Source organism: Poromitra crassiceps, assembly GCF_964638095.1.
Source record: "Poromitra crassiceps genome assembly, contig: HAP1_SCAFFOLD_587, whole genome shotgun sequence".
Lineage (NCBI taxonomy): Eukaryota > Metazoa > Chordata > Actinopteri > Beryciformes > Melamphaidae > Poromitra > Poromitra crassiceps.
The window spans coordinates 37,914-55,957 of NW_028151821.1; the positions used below are offsets into that span (position 1 = coordinate 37,914).

General features: G+C 43.5%; 1 protein-coding gene across 1 annotated transcript in view; it reads left to right on the forward strand.

Annotated features, from left to right (window-relative positions):
* The window catches only part of LOC310771394 (potassium voltage-gated channel subfamily KQT member 2-like), a gene marked incomplete at both ends in the record, with an annotated part of 31,944 nt that extends 19,727 nt beyond the window's left edge, over positions 1-12,217 (forward strand). Inside the window, 4 exons of the mRNA XM_083664016.1 lie at positions 3,695-3,820; positions 5,162-5,272; positions 11,235-11,330; positions 12,119-12,217. Coding sequence (XP_083520142.1) covers positions 3,695-3,820; positions 5,162-5,272; positions 11,235-11,330; positions 12,119-12,217 — 432 coding nt within the window. The remainder of the gene's footprint in view (positions 1-3,694; positions 3,821-5,161; positions 5,273-11,234; positions 11,331-12,118) is intronic.
* Between the last annotated feature and the right edge of the window lie 5,827 nt (positions 12,218-18,044).

An 18,044-nucleotide genomic window follows, 5' to 3' on the forward strand; every position in this document is an offset into this window, starting at 1 on the left:
GACAAGATAATAATATACTGTAAGCACTAAAGCAGGAGTTTGCAGTCAACTAGTTGAAATTAATATGTGGCAATATTTGTGGGGGTCAAAATCTATGTAGGGTGTACCACCACAAATAGATCAGTGTATGGGAAACACTGACTATTAAATTGTGTGACTAGAAAGACACCAATAAATCTGAGAAAATGTACTTTAATTTTGAACAACAGCACTACAACGGTGGCATTACAAATGGTATTATGAAATTATTGTGTGAAAAAACAAGAATGCCACTTTTTTCATGAACTTTAAGCAGAAAATTAAAAAATAGTTTTAAAGCAAAAATAAATAATAAATAAAGATTATTTTAACATTGGCTCAACCAGCCCATCTTACTGACCACCAGGGGTCCTGGTCCTTAATCCCTTTTTATTACTCCCATGCCACTGGTACTGTACACAAACAAGGCTGTTTAAATATCTGCCTTGCACTCCCTTAGAGCAGGGGTGTCAGACTCATATTAGGTAGAGGGCCGGATTTGTTCAACTGAGACCTCATGGGGGCCGGATTTTTTTTTTTACTAAAATCAATTCGACTCATTTACCCATTTACTTCACAAAAGAAATACTGCTCTTTCCATTTCTCTTGAAACTGCCTGCATTCCGTGTCAACCTTTCTCTTTTTCGACAGCATCTTGTTCAGGGGCGGACTGGGATCATAATTCAGGCCGGGCATTAGATACCAAGCAGGCCAGGCCGATACGGACCGACGCGCATGCCGGCGTCAGAAAAATTTGTGCCGTTTAAAGCCAGATGTGGGCCGTTTGAAGCCCAATTTGGGTCGTTTAAAGCCAGATTTGGGCCGTTTGAAGCCCGATTTGGGCCGTTTGAAGCCCAATTTGGGCCAAGTCCAATTTTACAATGAGATGCACCCACTTTAATCCTGAATAAAGTAATAAAACCACTAATAAACCAGTAGGCAGCGCCTGGCCTGCTGTTCAGTGAGTGGCCTGACTGCGGGCACAATTTTTTTTTTTTTTTTTTTTTTGCAGGCCAGGCCAGGCCAGGCCAGGCCAGGCCACTGGGCATTTGCCCGATGTGCCCGATTATGCAGTCCGCGCCTGATCTTGTTGATTCTTTTGTTTTTTGGTAGGTAGCTGAATGCGCGATTCAATTCCAGCGTGGCATCATGGCGGCTTTGTTTACACCTGATGACCTACTGACATACTTCCTTGTAGTGCAGGTTAATTAACTTATGAATGAACTCTTAGCTTGCTTATTAGCCACACGTAGTTCATGATAATGGGGTGCGAATTTAATAATAATAATAATATATATATATATTTTTTTTAATATTCCAAAACATCTCGCGGGCCGGATGAAACCTGCCCGTGGGCCGGATCCGGCCCGCGGGCCGTATCTCTGACATCCCTGCCTTAGAGGGAAATAACAAGCCTGTAAGAACTTTTATTGAGATACTGAACTAACATCACAGCAAAACATAAGTGATGCCATGCACGCATGTTAACACTTTCAGTGCCACGGCCCTTGGGCAAAAGGTTGCTTGCTGTGCCACATAGGCCGCAATGCATTTTAAAACAGTCATATAATTTTTTTAATAATTACTATGTAAACACTGAACACGCACAAATAACGATGAGACTCTCTTCTATCACCTGCAAAAAAAAGTTTATTGATCCCATTTTCCGTTCTTTAGTTATGAGCCGGAGAAGATAGCTTGATTGAACGAAAAATATAGCCTACCTTTTTTTCTACGAGCTGAGATAATGAGCCTTTTGTGAAATTAAACATTTCAAGCACATCTCTGACTCTGAAGCTAATTTTCTGATGTCTGGGTCTGTCTGGGTGAAGTGTATGCTGCTCTGCTGCTCTCCGTGCTCCCCCCCCCCCCCCCCCCCCCCTCAACTGCACACGCCTCCTGGGTGTGTCTTATGTGTCTGGTGGCTCTCAGTCTCTGCTGAGTTTGCTGCGCACACACAGTGAATGGTGCGCGACATTCAGCTTTTTGGTTCCGCGTGTGTTTGTCACGGGCTGGCATGCTTCCAGTTCGGAATAATAATGCTGATTATGTGAATGTGCTGTTGCAGCGTACATGGAAGTGCTCAGTTGTGACAGCGGATGCTGCTGCTGGGGGCACAGCTGGCGTTGTGCTCGTTTATGGAGGCACGTCGATGCATACGGACGGATGCGATGCGATTTCCTCATTTTCCACAGTGACTATTTCTGTGTGTTTGGCTCCTTTTTCTCTGATCAGGAGAGTGCTGTCGCCACCTAATGGGTTTGTAAAATAGGTTATCGACCTCCAATAGCTACAATATTGTTAGAGGCGACGTAAGAAGCTTAGATCGACACCCCCCCGTCAAAAAAACAATTTGGAGTTATGACGCCATTTGGCGTCGCTGGCACTGTACGGTAAATTTCTAATGACGCCATATGGCGTCGCTGGCACTGAACGTGTTAAGCTATCATCATCATCACATCAGACAGGCTGTGTAAAGCAGCCACTTGCGATTCTGAAGGGCTTAATTTCATTCAGATAACAAGGGACCCGTTTGAAAATGTTTGTCACTTATGCCCATATGTTTCTCAAAAATCATCACATCCATTTACACCCGCTTACTGCGAGCTAGCATGACATGGCTGGCTGGTGCCATGGTAGCCTACCTACCTTCCTCCAGTCCACCTGTTTGTCTGGCAGGCACAGCAACAAGTTCTTTTGTTTAGCCTACGACAACGTTACGTGCTAATTTGCATATCAATATGCGCTAATTAAGTAACTACTAACGACTCTGACTGCTCAATGCTCACCTCAGTTTAATTGATCATGAGTGGGGAGAACGATTGTGTGGACTGTGGAGGACCACTTCGCTGCTGTACTGTGTGTGTGACCTGTGTGAAGTGATGTGGGATTAGGCAGATAGATGGAGGAGGGAGCGCCTGCGCAGCCGCGGTTCTAGAAACTTTTCGGGTGGCCTGAACCCCCCTAAATTTTTGTCTTAGCCCACCCTAAGAACATAGAGGGGGGGGGGGAAACATGCACACAGCGCATTGAGTGTAGTCAGAAACTGCTACTAATGACCACCATGGATTTGGAGAGGGATAAAAAAAAAAAAAAAAAAAAAAAAAAAAGTTTTTTGCCTCTATTTTTTTGGGTGGGCTGAGACTATTTTTGGGTGGGCTAAAGCCCACCCAAAAACGGCCTAGAACCGCCCGCCAGGGCAGTGATGTCATTCTGCTGCTGCTGTTGTTTTGGTGAAAGTAATGCAAAAGTAGTGTAATAAGTAACAACTTACTCTAATATTGTAATGTAACTTATTACTTTCAAATGAAAGTAACTAGTAATATGTAGTATATTACATTTTGAAAGTAACTTGCCCAACACTGTCCACTGATGCCAACTGTGCTTCTATCAGAGCCTGGAGACAAATATTGTGGGGAAAATAGCAACTGCTATACTACAGTTTGTTTGTGTGTGTGGGGTGTGAGAAGGTGAGAGGGGGTGAAAGGAAATCAGATTTTCAGACAGGAAATGAGATTTTCAGGGCCTCCAGTTCACATAATCATATCCAATATTGTTCCAGGCTTGTTAAAGCCATTTTTTTTTACTAGCCCACCAGGGTTACATCCCCCTTGTGGAAGCTTTCTGGATGATGCTTTGAGTTCTCCAACCCTTATTGCAGTGTGTTTCCCTGTAGGAGCTCATCACTGCATGGTACATCGGCTTCCTCTGCCTCATCCTGGCTTCTTTCCTGGTCTACTCTGTGGAGAAGGACTCCAATAGTGAATTTGAGACCTACGCCGATGCTCTTTGGTGGGGGCTGGTGAGTGGTGAGACTGACTGTTTTAATTGTAAAGGATCAATAATTAAAAACGCTCCACTCCTGAATATTGTAGCAACTGGCTGCTGGATCCTTAAATATCCCCTAAAGTCATAAATCAGTTATTCTTCTTGTTCCTTCAGTTGGATGTTTGAGCTTCACTGTGCAGAATGAAGTCTGTGCAGAGTTTGACACTAGAAGCTGTTTTCACATTCATCTTCTGAAAGTGGAAACTTCTCTGAGCTCACTGAAACGGCGGTTTTCAACAAGCATGATTGGTGACATCACGAATCCTGGAGCCAATCACTGTCCAGTATTCAGCAGTTAAAGCCCCAACACATTCTCACCCCCAACTCGTCATGTACTGCAGATCGGTCAGGAACCCTTCTTGTCGTCACTTTGTCAGGAGTGAGAATGTGTTGAAAGCCTGTGTGTTGTATGCTGTGATTGGCTAGTTAGGTTTTAGATCACCCTGATTGGTTGCTTTGGATTTTTTTTCCCTAATGAGGCAGAAGTAGGGGAAGTCATTTTAAGGATTTTAAATAGATAATTAAGCTTTTTTTATGGGAAAAACCATTAGACACAAATTATTATTCAAAGTAGAGTATTTTATATATATCTTGAAACGTGACTTTAGGAGGTCTTTAAGTAGTAAATAATAATAATAAAAAAAGACAAGGACAACACTCCAAGTTGAATATTGTAATATTCGCCATCCTCGTCGCCAATTTGTTGTATGCTCACGCAGTAACTATTAATCAATATCAAAGAACGAGACCGAGAGAGTGGTATCAACGATAGCTTCACTTTACTTATTTCTTCTTCTCTGCTTTTACAACATATTATGCAGTACTACACACAGTCAGGTAAACAGTGCCCTCTAGCGAGATGGAGTGATAGAACACACTACTGAGGACACAACAAATATATTGCCAGTTGTTGAGATCACCAGTATAATTAGACCCACCTGTGTATCACCTGTGTGAAGTTGCCATTAAACACGCTGAGGAAGGGCGACTTGCCCGAAGCGTCCGTTGTGTGGCAATAAATATTCAACTTGGAGTGCGCTCCTTGTCTTTTTTGAAATTTTAATTGCAAAGGGCAAACAATTCTAAGTGACTTGTCGGATTCTTGAGATTAGGTCTACAATATCAACTTTCTTGCACTGAAAAAGGGTTACACTATTATACTGTAATGTCATTGCACCAATTTTTCATTATTTCTTCCATTCATTACTTCCACCACAAAATATCGATAACTAGTTACCTACCCCTCGTTCTCTTTTACAACCAATACTACACTGCACTACACTCAAGTAGTGATTTTGATTCCTCCTTTCAACAGATCACGCTAACCACCATTGGCTACGGTGACAAGGTTCCCAAGACCTGGAACGGACGCTTGCTGGCTGCCACGTTCAGCATGATCGGAGTGGCCTTCTTCGCACTCCCTGCTGTAAGTTTGCTGCTGATCAGGCCTACATTTTGAACCCAACGTTATTTCAATCAGGAGAGACTAGATACCAGAGAATGAATAAACTAATATTTATTACAATAGTGAATGAATGATGCATTACAGAAAATATGATGAGAATGAGGTATTGTTAATAGTCTTTGGCGCTTAGACACCACAGGGAGATATTGAGATAGAGCTGCATCAGTCCGGAGCAGCAGCCAGATAGATCCCCCTGTAGTCTAGATACTGGTGGTGGTGATGGTGATGCCTCTCCTTCTGAAGCTGATGAGACTCTTCAGACTGAAGAATCTGATGGGTCTGTGAAGACTGGGTGGAGAAGGAGAGGTGGAGGGTGTGAGGCTCAGCAGCAAGGTTGGGAGGCTGAATGGATAGAAACAAGCATATTTAATAGGACAACAGCCATGTGATTGGCTTACGATGAGGGGTGAAAAGCAATGTGATAGGCTTACAATGGAGGTGTGTGGGGTGAGAGGTGATGTGACGCTATGCTATTGGATAATAGAGACAAGGCAGCAAACAGCTGATTATTCAATTGAAGCCCGGAAGTTGACAGGCTATTTTGAGCATGTGAGCAGATTTGAAGGGGTGGAGAAATAAGAAGTGAACTGAGGAAGTGTAAAGTGCAGATTATAGTCTTCCCGACTGAACTTACGTTAGAAGTGCATTTCTGTCTAAAAATAGTTTTTTATAGATTCATGGTTAGGAGATTCACTGAGTTACATTCACATTTTAGGCATTTGGCAGATGCTCTTTCGCAGTAGAAAGTGATAATCTGCAAATTGACATTTTTGTTACTTTGTCTCCACCTTTGTTTCTACATGTTAAGTGCTTGAGGTGTTTTTAGCTGCGACCAGCAGCTCTATAAGTCACTCTGTCGGTCGGTCGGTCCACAAAAATGTCACACACAGCCTTCGTCCTATACGAGGACCCGCCAGACTCTGCCTCTGATTGGCATGAGTGGGTTGGGTTTAGGCCTGAGGAGTGATGATTGGTTGGGTTTAGGCATGAGGAGTGATGATTGGTTGGGTTTAGGCATGAGGAGTGATGATTGGTTGGGTTGAGGTATGGGGAGTGATGATCAGTTAAGGTTGGAGTAAAATATCAGATTAAGCCAATCAGAGGCAGAGGGTGGGTCCTGTCCCTGCCACACTGCATTTCAGAAATTCACGGTGGTGTGTGTGTGAGCTGCCACTGGCAGCTCTGTTAGCTTACCTCTGAAGCAGGCCTTAAAAACCCCTCACAACACATTTTGGGCTCCATCAACAGGGCCACAGAACTGTTCTGATGAAGCCCTTCTTGTGGGAAACATCATGTTTTTAATATCCTCTTGTTAAATACACATTTATTTTCATGGAGCTGATCCATTTGTATTTAAATAAGCACAGGAGCTGCCATCATTAAAGTATGCTACAAACTGTCCATCTCAATGACATCTACACTACGAAGGCACATCTGTGTGTGTGTGTGTGTGTGTGTGTGTGTGTGTGTGTGTGTGTGTGTGTGTGTGTGTGTGTGTGTGTGTGTGTGTGTGTGTGTGTGTGTGTGTGTGTGTGTGTGTGTGTGTGTGTGTGAGAGAGAGAGAGAGAGAGAGAGAGAGAGAGAGAGAGAATTCATGAACCCATGGATACATGTGTGTATGTGTGGTTGCAGCTATTGTGAATTTGATTTTTTTTCCTACATTTTGTCTCCATCTTTGTCTGTTCAGTCATGCTGCTCATGCTAACTACCTAGTTCTTCTCCATATATATTCCAAACTACCTGGAAACATAAATCCATACTTAAAACAGTGTTTTACTACAGTGTGTTATAACAGACTGTGCACTGGATATTTTTTTCAAGGACAAGGAGTAAGAAACTCCCGCACAGTCAGCACCTGCAGGTTTTTTCTTCTTTTCTGGGGTTTCCTGAAAAGACGTTTTCTCCTGCCTGTGCACCTGTCACCTGCTCGGGGTTCCCTTTGTTTGTCCCAGGAGAGACCTTCCACACACCTGGTGCTCAGAACAACAAATGTAGAAAGTGTTCTGAACTGGCTACAGGTTGAATCACGAGCCATATACACCTGGCATTAACATGTGTTTTCTGCCATCAGATTGCAATCAGATTGTGCTTGACCACTTGAAAGTACAGGTGTAAACGCCCCCAAGACACATTGAAGACGGATTGCAATCTGATCGGTCAAACCACCTCCGGAGGTGATCAGGGACGCATTGTGTACACATTGAACACAAGTGTAAATGCAATGTGTCTCTCTCAATCTGGATACAGCAACTGTATGCGGATTGAGAGGACACCCATTTTGGGTCATCAGATTGCAATCTGATCACCCCAAACGCATGTTAACGCCAGGTGTAAATGAAATCAGACTAATGTGGTCAATCACAATCTGATTTCAATCTGATGGCAGAAAACGCATGTTAATGCCAGGTGTATATGGTTCCCACAGGTCCTTGAAATCCTTGCAAGTTTGTGAATTTGAGGAGGAGGGGGTGTGAAAATATACATAGACATATGGGTCAATGAAAGTGCTTGCATTTATTTGTGCAGCCAAGAATAGAAATTGAAGTTCTTTGATTAACGTGTGACACAGCACATTAATGAGAAGTGTTCACACATTCAAGCCTCTCTCTTTTTAATTGTCTGTGAGCTTCTTGTCTGTAAGCTGCCACTTCTCATTCTAAAAATGCTCAGTGTTGTAACAGTAATGAACCTTGATCCGTGTCTCAAACTAGGCCGTGTTGGCTCCTTTGGGCCTGGAAGCTCCTTGAATGTGATGTTTAAGAAGGTGTTTGGGAACCCATATATTTATATAAGGAGGGGGGGGAGATCACAGATGATTACTTTAAATTGGTCAATATACTGTAAGTAGCCAATGAGACAGGAGAGCCAGAGTTAAAGCTATTCACGAGTTTCCGGGTGAGACCGTGGGCGCTTCCATGACACCCTCCCTCCCTGTTTCCAGCTGCCGGTTGCCTGTTTCTGCCCAGGACCGTTCATAGAGAAAGAGACTGAAAATAATCATAATCATTGTTGTGACTTTGTTTGTACCTACCTATGTCTTGTAATGGAGCCCCCCAGCACAATCATTTCACACGTGTATAATTGTACAACGGAGTGACAATATCTTGAATCTTGAAAGAGAGAGAGACCGCTAAAGCTCCGTTCAATGACCAAATAATAAGAGTTCCGGTTTGGACGTTTAGCCTTCAAAACAAAAGCGGCCGCTATGCAACCACATACTATTTTGAGCAATTTCGGCTAAAATAAGCCCATACAGTACGAGTGAATTGACATTCACCTCGTTTTTGTAAAATATCGCCGCTATGCAACCACACAACGTTACTATTTTTAGCCATTTCGGATCAAATAAGCCAAACAGCCAAACATTCACACTCTTTGACAGCGGCGCGCACCTCCTTGCTAGTGGAAAAAATGTAAACAGGAAGTTGACAACCGGCAACCGCTGAGAATCATGCGAAACGTAAGTCCAGGAATAAGGTGAATAGTATAAATGCTTCTGGGTCCCTAGAATGATTATCTCTTATAGAGTGGTGCTTTTTTCTTCCCCATTTTCTCCCCAATTGTACTTGGAAAAATCCCCCCCCCCCTGCTGCTTCACCCTCTGCCGATCTGGGGAGAGCCGTAGACTAGCACCATGCTCCCTCCGACACATATGCAGTTGCCAGCTGCTTCTTTTCACCTGACGGGGGGAGCTTCAACGGGAAGGACGTAGCACGTGCGGGAGGATCACGCTATACCCACCAGTTCCCTTCCGCCCTGACCAGGCGCCCCGACCAACCAGAGGAGGCGCTAGTGCAGCGTCCAGGACATAGATTGGTGCTTTTTCAAGAAAGATTAAAGTGGAATTCATGGTTCGGCCGTCAAAGCCCTGGCAGTACGCGCTGTAGCCTGTAGGGCTGCACCGCGGCTGGCGTGCAGCTCCCCCCGAAAATATGACTCGACGCAGCTGACGTGAACAATGCAAGTCTATAGAGAGATAACAGGAGAGAGTGAAAGCTATTACCAAGTATACGCACTGCATTCTCTCCTTGGGCTAACTTCTAATCATTGAAATCCTAGTGAAATCACACAATTGACTCATTTTGCTGGGGACTCTCCTGAGACCCCTCATCAAGCTGACGTTTGAGTTTATAGGACCAGCTGCCGTCGGCAAGGCTCCAAGTCAATGCTGACAAAGTTTCCAGCTTACGAGAAAAAAGTAGAAAATGGTCTTTTCCAACAGAAAGGAACATTATTGCCATTGGAAATAGAGACGGAATATTATGTGTGCCGTTATATACGCATACCCTCAGCCACCTAATAACGTGACAGCCTTGGTAAAGCACTCAGAAAGGCTCTTAGTGAGTCATTCTGTTACATTACGTTTGTCCTTCACACTACTTAGATTGTAGCTGGAAGCTGAAAGAGACCTATAGTGTGAAAGAGACAAAAACACCGCTGTCTGTCCTGAGGTCCTGAAGTTTTACATTGAGGGTGTGAGTGGTTTGGGCGGCTGAAGGTCTGGTGCAGGAGAGTTTGGGACACTGTCCAAGAGGCTTCTTCTGTCAGCCGCACATAGAGGTGACCTGAGGACAGGAGGACTGGAGACTGCTGCAGTCTGCTAATGGGCTCGGAAGCAATCATTATTCCCCCCACGCCTCACATTTCTAATTGCTTATAGCAGAGGTTCTCAAATGTTTTTCAGCCAAGGACCCCTTACAAGATAGAAAATATACCGGGGACCCCCTCTTTCTGATTTGTGATTTTGGGCTAAGCTTAATTGTTTCCACGGTAACGTGCTTGACTTTTAATTTGATAGGTTTGTTATTAGAATGTAATCTATGAACCATTTTAGATTTAAAGCATAAACTATTTTCGTTGAACATTTTTTTTTTTTTTTTTTTATTACATTACATTTACATTACGTCATTTAGCAGACGCTTTTGTTTTGTCCAAAGCGACTTACAATATCACAATTTGTCAACAGTACAGAAAACCACTATGCAACACAATCAATGACAGCCAAGATATTTTGATAGACTAGCACCATGTAGGAAGTAGTTTGAGAAGGAATAAGTAACATGTAGCATTTTATTTTTTAATTAATTTTTTTTTTGAGAACCACTGGCTTATAGGCTTGACAGAAAGTCCCATCTGAAATTAAATGACATTTATTTTTGTCATATTTTCAGTTTAGAATTTCTCTTTAAAGCTAAACTATCTTCATTAAAGTGTCTTCATTAGAGTATGAAGAGGACACACAGACATTCAGATGACACGTTCTCATACTGGAGAGCCGTAGGATTTACTAACCTTACGACAACTGCCATCCCATTTAAAGGGGCAGTAAGTCTGTTTTTTTTCTTCTGCCCCATAGAGACACTGCACGAAATAGGCCACGCCCATCACGGGGGAAAGCTCTCCAAAAAACCGGCCTGTTTGTCGACGGGCAACAGATGACGCTAGGTACAAGCGGGGGTATGCTTGGCGTCCAAACTGCAGTATAGAGGAAAAGAGGACACCGTACCCAGACCTGAGTTTTATGTTTATAGTCATGATGTCGGGGGACTCAATATAGATAAATTGATTTATTCTATTATGCAAACCAAATGAGTCCTCTATAAGTTTTTAGCTCTTTTTGCAACTGCTGCGCCTGTTGCCTAATGCACTTTTTATACTCTTTTTTTTTAAGTTTTGTTGTGCTGCTTTTAAATGTCCATTTTATTCTCTTCTTTTATTCTTTTATTTTCCTGTCATCCATTTTATGTGAAGCACTTTGAATTGCCTCTGTGTATGAAATGTGCTATACAAATAAACTTGACTTGACTTGACTTGACTTGATGTTGCAATTCCTACTGGTCGCCAATAGAGGCCGATAAATGTCGCAGATCACTTAATAATGTCCCTTTAACCGGAGCTCTGTGTCGCCCTCACCCTCACACAGGGCATCCTGGGTTCTGGATTTGCGCTGAAGGTCCAGGAGCAGCACAGGCAGAAACACTTTGAGAAGAGACGCCAACCCGCGGCAGGCCTCATCCAGGTAGGTACACCAGCAACACTGTTACAGAGCAATCTCCTGGGGCCGGTTGCACCAAGTGGTCTTACGACTGGTCTTAAGCTACGCCGGTTGTAACTTTACGACCTAACAGCTACGCCGGTTGCACCAAGAGGGCTTAAGCCTTCTTTTCACTACGCCCAGGCGTAACTCCTACGCCTGGTCAGGAGGAGGCGTAGTGCCTGCCTGTAACAGAGATCTCCGTGTCTATCAGCGGAGACCTTTTTGAGTCCTTACCGTCATCGTCACCGTCATCGTCGTAACGTCGCCATCGAAGCATGATGTTAGATTATAACGAACTAGTTGTGTGGCTTAGCCTTCCCAAATGTTGACGTTAGTTTTTAGAATTTAATACATAGAATTGGGAACGTTACATTCAATTTCATTCAGACTGCTTGGCACTAATCGCCGCCATTTTTCCCCCGGAGCGAGGGAGGGTGGGAGGAGGGAGGGTGTAGTGACACACATACAGTAGTGGCTGATAGAGCGTAGTGACGCTCCAAGCAGGTCGCGAGGCACATTTTTGCAACATCATCCAATCAGGGGGCATTCCCCGGCAATTCACATGGACGCGCATTGCTACGACCGGCGTAGTTAAGACCAGAGGTAAACCCTGTTGGTGCAACAGGCATAAATCCACTCTAAAGACTGGTCTTAACTAAGACCTAAGACCAGGCATAGTTAAGACCACTTGGTGCAACTGGCCCCTGGAGATCATCTCTGCTTTGTGCTTCTGACAAATAACTCACCAGACTCTTTCTACCTCCAACCAGGGCGCTTGGAGGTTTTATGCGACCAACCTCTCCCGTACAGATCTAGTGTGCACTTGGGAGTTCTATGAGCAGACGGTAGCTGTTCCAATGTACAGGTAACTGACCAAATATACATCATGCATAAATAATACATTGCATTCTTCACCACGTACGTCCAGTAAATACCACTCTTTTCCCATATCGTATTCTGCCACCTTGCTTACGTTGGGGTTGCCAGTTGGAAAAATGACCCTGATTCAGCCAGAACTACAGAATAGCCTCATCTTATTCTATTCCAAAGTCCATCCAACAAAACCCAGAGCACCATGACTTTACACTTTTACCTCTAATAGGGGTAATTTTGAGAGAGGGTGCTGGAGGTGCCTTGGCAGCGACACCGCGGAGCCCTTTTGGAAAGCGGCATTCAGAAGACAAATGGTGCCAGTAGCTACTCTGAAAGATTAACCACTTCGTTTGCCCTCAAAGCATGTGGCTCAGCAAATAAGCTGCTTGACTTTCACAAAGCCCATTTCTGCCTGTTATGTGAGCGCCGCTTGCCTGTTCTATTTGGAAGTGGTTTCACATTGGGTTTGGTTCCAGTCAGTGCCGGCCCAATTAGGCCTTTATAGAGACAGTCGGCATGTGTGGGAACGAACGGCCACAAAATGTTACACGGCTGGCGCGCGAGTGAGGTAGAACCGCCCATATATCTCAATGGCCTGACTCACCAAAGGACAGTGCTGCGGCTCTAAACTACAGGTTTGGGGATTCTAGAGCAGAACACAAGACGTCTGCTCGGATGTGCGTTTACTGCGGAGGTTAAATCCCCGATCGTGTCTGCCTGGGCTGGGCTACAGTAGCAGCTAAATTCTAACTTTGCTGAATGGATAGAACGGGGGATTTACCCCACCCTGACCACGCCCCCCCCCCAGCCAGGCTGAGCCAGCTAACCCAGCGTCTATGACGAGACATCGCCTCAACCTATGGGGCCCTCAGCAGAATTTGATATGGGGGTCCCCACCACGTCAGTGCTGCCATTAATTGACTATTGTCAATGCTTGATCATTCGTACCTGTAAATCTAACACATATTAGTTATTCTGCATATCGCCCAGACAACCATCTGTAATGGAAACATACCTTTATCTATCAGTTTTTTCATGTTCTCTTTTCATTGTTGTGACAGCAGCTCTGACAGAGGCAGTGGGAATTGATTAAAACACTAGTATTAACTAGCCAGTCTGTACAACACAATATTGTGTTTTTGTATGATTGTTATTCCCATAATATCATATATTGAGGAAAAATCAAGTGTTCTTGGGGGCCCTAAGCAGGTGGGGGCCCTAAGCAGTTGCTTAGGTTTGCTTATGCCTAGGGCCGGCCCTGGTTCCAGTGGTTAATTTGAGGAGAAAGGTGGACGATGGCTTGGAGACACAACAACCACTAAACTAAATGTAATTAGCTTTAAAAGGCCCCACAGGCAATCTGTAACCTTTGAGCGGTCGAGGTGGTGAGATGGACTTGATGGATTGAGAAAGCGGTGTGTTTTTTTTCTTTTGCCAGACTGATTCCACCGCTCAATCAACTGGACCTGCTGAGGAATCTCAAGGCCAAGTCCTTCAGGTAGGAATACGACCACAAAGAGGACTAAGCTGGTGGTGAGGTGCTGGTGCATGACTATGATCTCGTGATGTTACTGGTGGTGATGATGTAGGGATACTGGTGTGTGATGAGGATGATGATTCTGATGATTCACAGTCATATACCTGCCAACTTAGGCTGTGAAAAAGAGTGAGACTTTCTTGGGTATCGGCAAATGCAGGGCTGTCGAAAAACGGTCAGTGTTGTGATCTGTTGTTCTGTCAATTAAATGCTGCCTGGTCAAAAAAATACTTGATCTGTAAAGGGGACACTCGTGGGTACCCATAGAACCCATTTTCATTCAGATATCTAATCTTGAGGTGAGACGTCAAGGGACCCATGGGGACAAATAGTTTTTCGCTTGCCAAAATTTTGCCTAACTTTGAAGCGTGTTATTTAGCCCCCTACCCAACAAGCATGACATGGCCGGTACCGATAGATGCCTTAGATCAGGGATACTCAACTTGCTTTGCCCGGGGCCACTTTCGTGAAATGATAGAAGGCCAGGGGCCAGTTAATAAACAAACAATATACATTTTTCTGTAGCGGATTGTAGGTTTTTGGGGTGTCAGCCAGAGTTTAGTCTGACAATGTTGTGCACACCGGATAGTTAGTTAGGTTAAGTTAGTTAGGTTAAGTACATATATACAGTAAGTGCCTGGGTAGCAAGCAGATGGCGGTATTTGACAATTTAGCAGCTAAATCATAGATTATTGAAAGATATTCCATATTCCAGACTGAAATGCTATAACAGAAGTGGAGTATTGGCCAGAATGACATGAACATGTGGACACTTATTCAGCGGGTATCTTGCATGTTGCGTTCAGGTGCACTGTAAAAACGTTTTTTTTTTTTTTTTTTTTTCAATTCCATCTGCCGCAAGTTGAGTATCACTGCCTTAGATCATCTATTTTCATATGATCCCCTACACGCCACTCTGGCTGAGCCCGCTATTATCATTATGAAATCGGGAGATTAACGGGAGAAATGACCAATCGGGAGCACAGCGGGAGAAAGGGTTAAAAATAGACTCTGGAGTGTTGGCAGGTATGTAGGCTACTGTACAGTAGATGATAATGATGATGATTAAGATTATAAGAATAATAATACTGTAATAAAATGATTACTAAATAATAATCTAAGATAATAATCTAAAAAATTATTGAACAGACTACATTTTTGCCTGGTTTGAAATACTTTTCTCTATACTATCTTGAAACAGATTTGCTGCAGCAGTAACAGTCCAGCAACTTTATTTATTTATTTATTTTACTTTTGCTCCTTATTGTTGAGAAGTGATCCTTGATGCTAACCTACCTTTAGCTTGAAGGCCTTTTTAAGCATTCACTCTGTGATGGGTGCTCCATGGTGCAGCCTAGTCACCAGAATAAAATGTCGACATTGAACGTTTCTGCAATCCACGGAGAGGTAAAATATCACGTTTCTAACCCAAAAATAAGTTGCATATTATCACGTTTCTAGATGTCTCGTATACAAGCGTTACACGTCATATAGTCAGCTATTGAAATAGCGTGGTGGCCAGTAAGCGTGTATAGTGGCTGGCCTGGGGTGGATGGAGGGCGTGAACGCCTTTCACACCGGAGAGCCGCGTGTTCAATTCCCAGTCATGGTCACAGTGTGTCCAAAGTCTGCATTTCAACCGTCAGTGACGTTCTATTTTCCCCTAACCTTAACCGAGTTGTTTTACATGACCAAAGTTGTCAACATAACCAAAATTGTTACAGTTGTTTTCAAATTGAAATTGTAGGTTTGCACAAATGTAAAATACCACGTTTTAGAAACGTAAAAGGCAGCAGTTTTTTTTTTAAATCTACGTTGAGATTGTGTATGTATATCTGTGGATTTCAGAAAGGTACTGTACAGCGCCGACATTTTATTCTGGCGATTCGGTTGCATGGTGAAATGTAATTATTGAATTACATTGCATCTCACTGTGTGTGTGTGTGTGTGTGTGTGTGTGTGTGTGCGTGTGTGTGTGTGTGTGTGTGTGTGTGTGCGCGTGCGTGCGTGCGCATGTTGCCCTCACAGGAAGGAGTCTCAGACAGAAACCTCTCCCAGGTCTGTGATCTGATTGGTCTCTATCACTCTTCCCCTCCCCTTTGGCTTCTCTTCAATCAAGCTCTTAGCTGCTGCCGAGGCACTCTTCTTGAGGGAGTGTGTGTGTGTGTGTGTGTGTGTGTGTGTGTGTGTGTGTGCGTGTGCATGCATACGTACGTGTGTGTGTGAGAGGGGTTCCTGTAAGTGGAGGAGTCAGAGGGTGACGCGCCCTCTCCATGTGTCTGACATGGATGTGATGTGCTGCTGTCTGCTAAGTGCCTCCTTCAAGAACGGTCTGCTGCATTTGCCCCCATCGAATTCAGCTCCCTTTGGCCTGACTGCCGACTTCCAGCATTATTAAATATTCACTGATAAGCTGTTCTTTGATACGGTAGCTTTCAACATCACCGCTGGAACGAATGTTCACGACCACATCAAGGGCCTTCTCCATTTTTTTTTTATTATATTGTTTCTGACAAAAGAACCCAAGTGAATATTTTTGACAATGAAGTAATACTTTATAGGAACGTAGTCCTACCAACTACTTCACTATTAACCAATCATTAACACTAGAAGGACCAGAATTCCATAACTACTAGAACGACCATAAGTGGTCATTTTGACCACTAGATTCCAAACTATAATCTCTCATGATAAATACCCAATTGAGAGATTAATGCATTTATGTGTGTTGTGTTAAGATATATTTAAAAAAGACAAAACAACACCAAAATGTGAAAATATAGGGCCCTATCGTCCCACTGGCCTTATATTAGCGCTTAGCGCCAGGCGCAGCCCATATTAGTGGGCGTGGACCGGCGCTGTCCCTATTTTCGTGTCGGCGCTACACGCGGCCTTAACCATTATAACCACACCTTTTAAGCGTAGAATTATTCACAACGTGCTCATTGGAGAAGTGCAGTAAACGAATCACAATGTCCCTTTCATGTTCCATTCCACGGAGCGATCCAATCCGGTCAGAAAAGCCCGACCAAAGCGCTCTGAGCTCCCTCCCCTCCCTCTTTCATCCCCGTCTGTCTCCATATATATTATTCCATATTATTATGCTTCTCAAACCAATCTCACTGCAGTTTAAATACAGCAAGCATGTAAATATGCTACACTATAGCAAGATCAAACTGAAAAGAATGTTCTAAACGCATCGGCTAGAAAAATATAGCCTATTCCTGGATGTCATGATGAGATTAGATTGGTGAAAGTTTGGGCAGAATGATATCGTTTTCTCTCGCTACCTTTTCTTATCACCCACTGCACAGGTAGGATGATGCAACAGCCTCTGAATGACAGGGGCTCAAAACTATGGTATAACAACTTTTTTTTTCATCAGTCATCAAGGCCAGTGGGAAGATAGGGGCCATGGACTACAAAATAGGTCTAGAACCCTGGGAAATTCAGTGTGGTCAAAATGACCGCCTATGGTCTTTCTAGGTAAAAAAATATTTTCTTTGCCTTTTGTGTAATTCATATAAAAAATATTCTAAACGACAATACAGACACTTTTAGGAAAAGTCAGGTAGCAGCAGCATTGTATTTTTTTTAAATTAAAAATGAAAAGTTATTGCACATATAAATTTCAAAAAGGTCAAAATGACCGCTGTGGTCTTTCTAGTGTTAATGAATGTTTGCCATCATTAGTAGGCATTTAAAACCATTCAATCAGTTGGACTTGGCTATTATTAAGCGTTACTGGCATCGCAGTATGACGTACTGTACAGCGCTATTTAATTTGTCAAAGGCGCACACCTTCTTCACTGCTCTTTGATTGGACGGAGGCACTCACGTGATCCACTGCTATTCTGCCCTCTTGTGTCTCCTCTGCTGCTGCTCTCACCACTGCAGTCATGAAAATGCCCACAAAGACAGACTTTGTGGGTGCTGCCCAAGAAGCCTTAGGTATAGTTGCTGCACAGATACTAACAACCGCACTGCAAGTATTTCAGTCTGTGTGTCTCCTTCCATTCCCACCACCGTTCCTTTTCCCGCGTCCGAACAAATCAAGCCCAGTAGAGGATTCACAGAATTAGGCCATTCTTAGATAAAAAAAAATCTTTCTTTGATACTGGTTCTCAAACTGACACAAATTACACCATGGACCCCCGTTTTATAGGGGTGGGAATCACCAGATGCCCACGATACGATACTAAAACGATACTTGAGTCACGATACGATGGTATTGCGATATGCTAGTATTGCGATATATTGAATATTGCGATATTTCGATATATTGT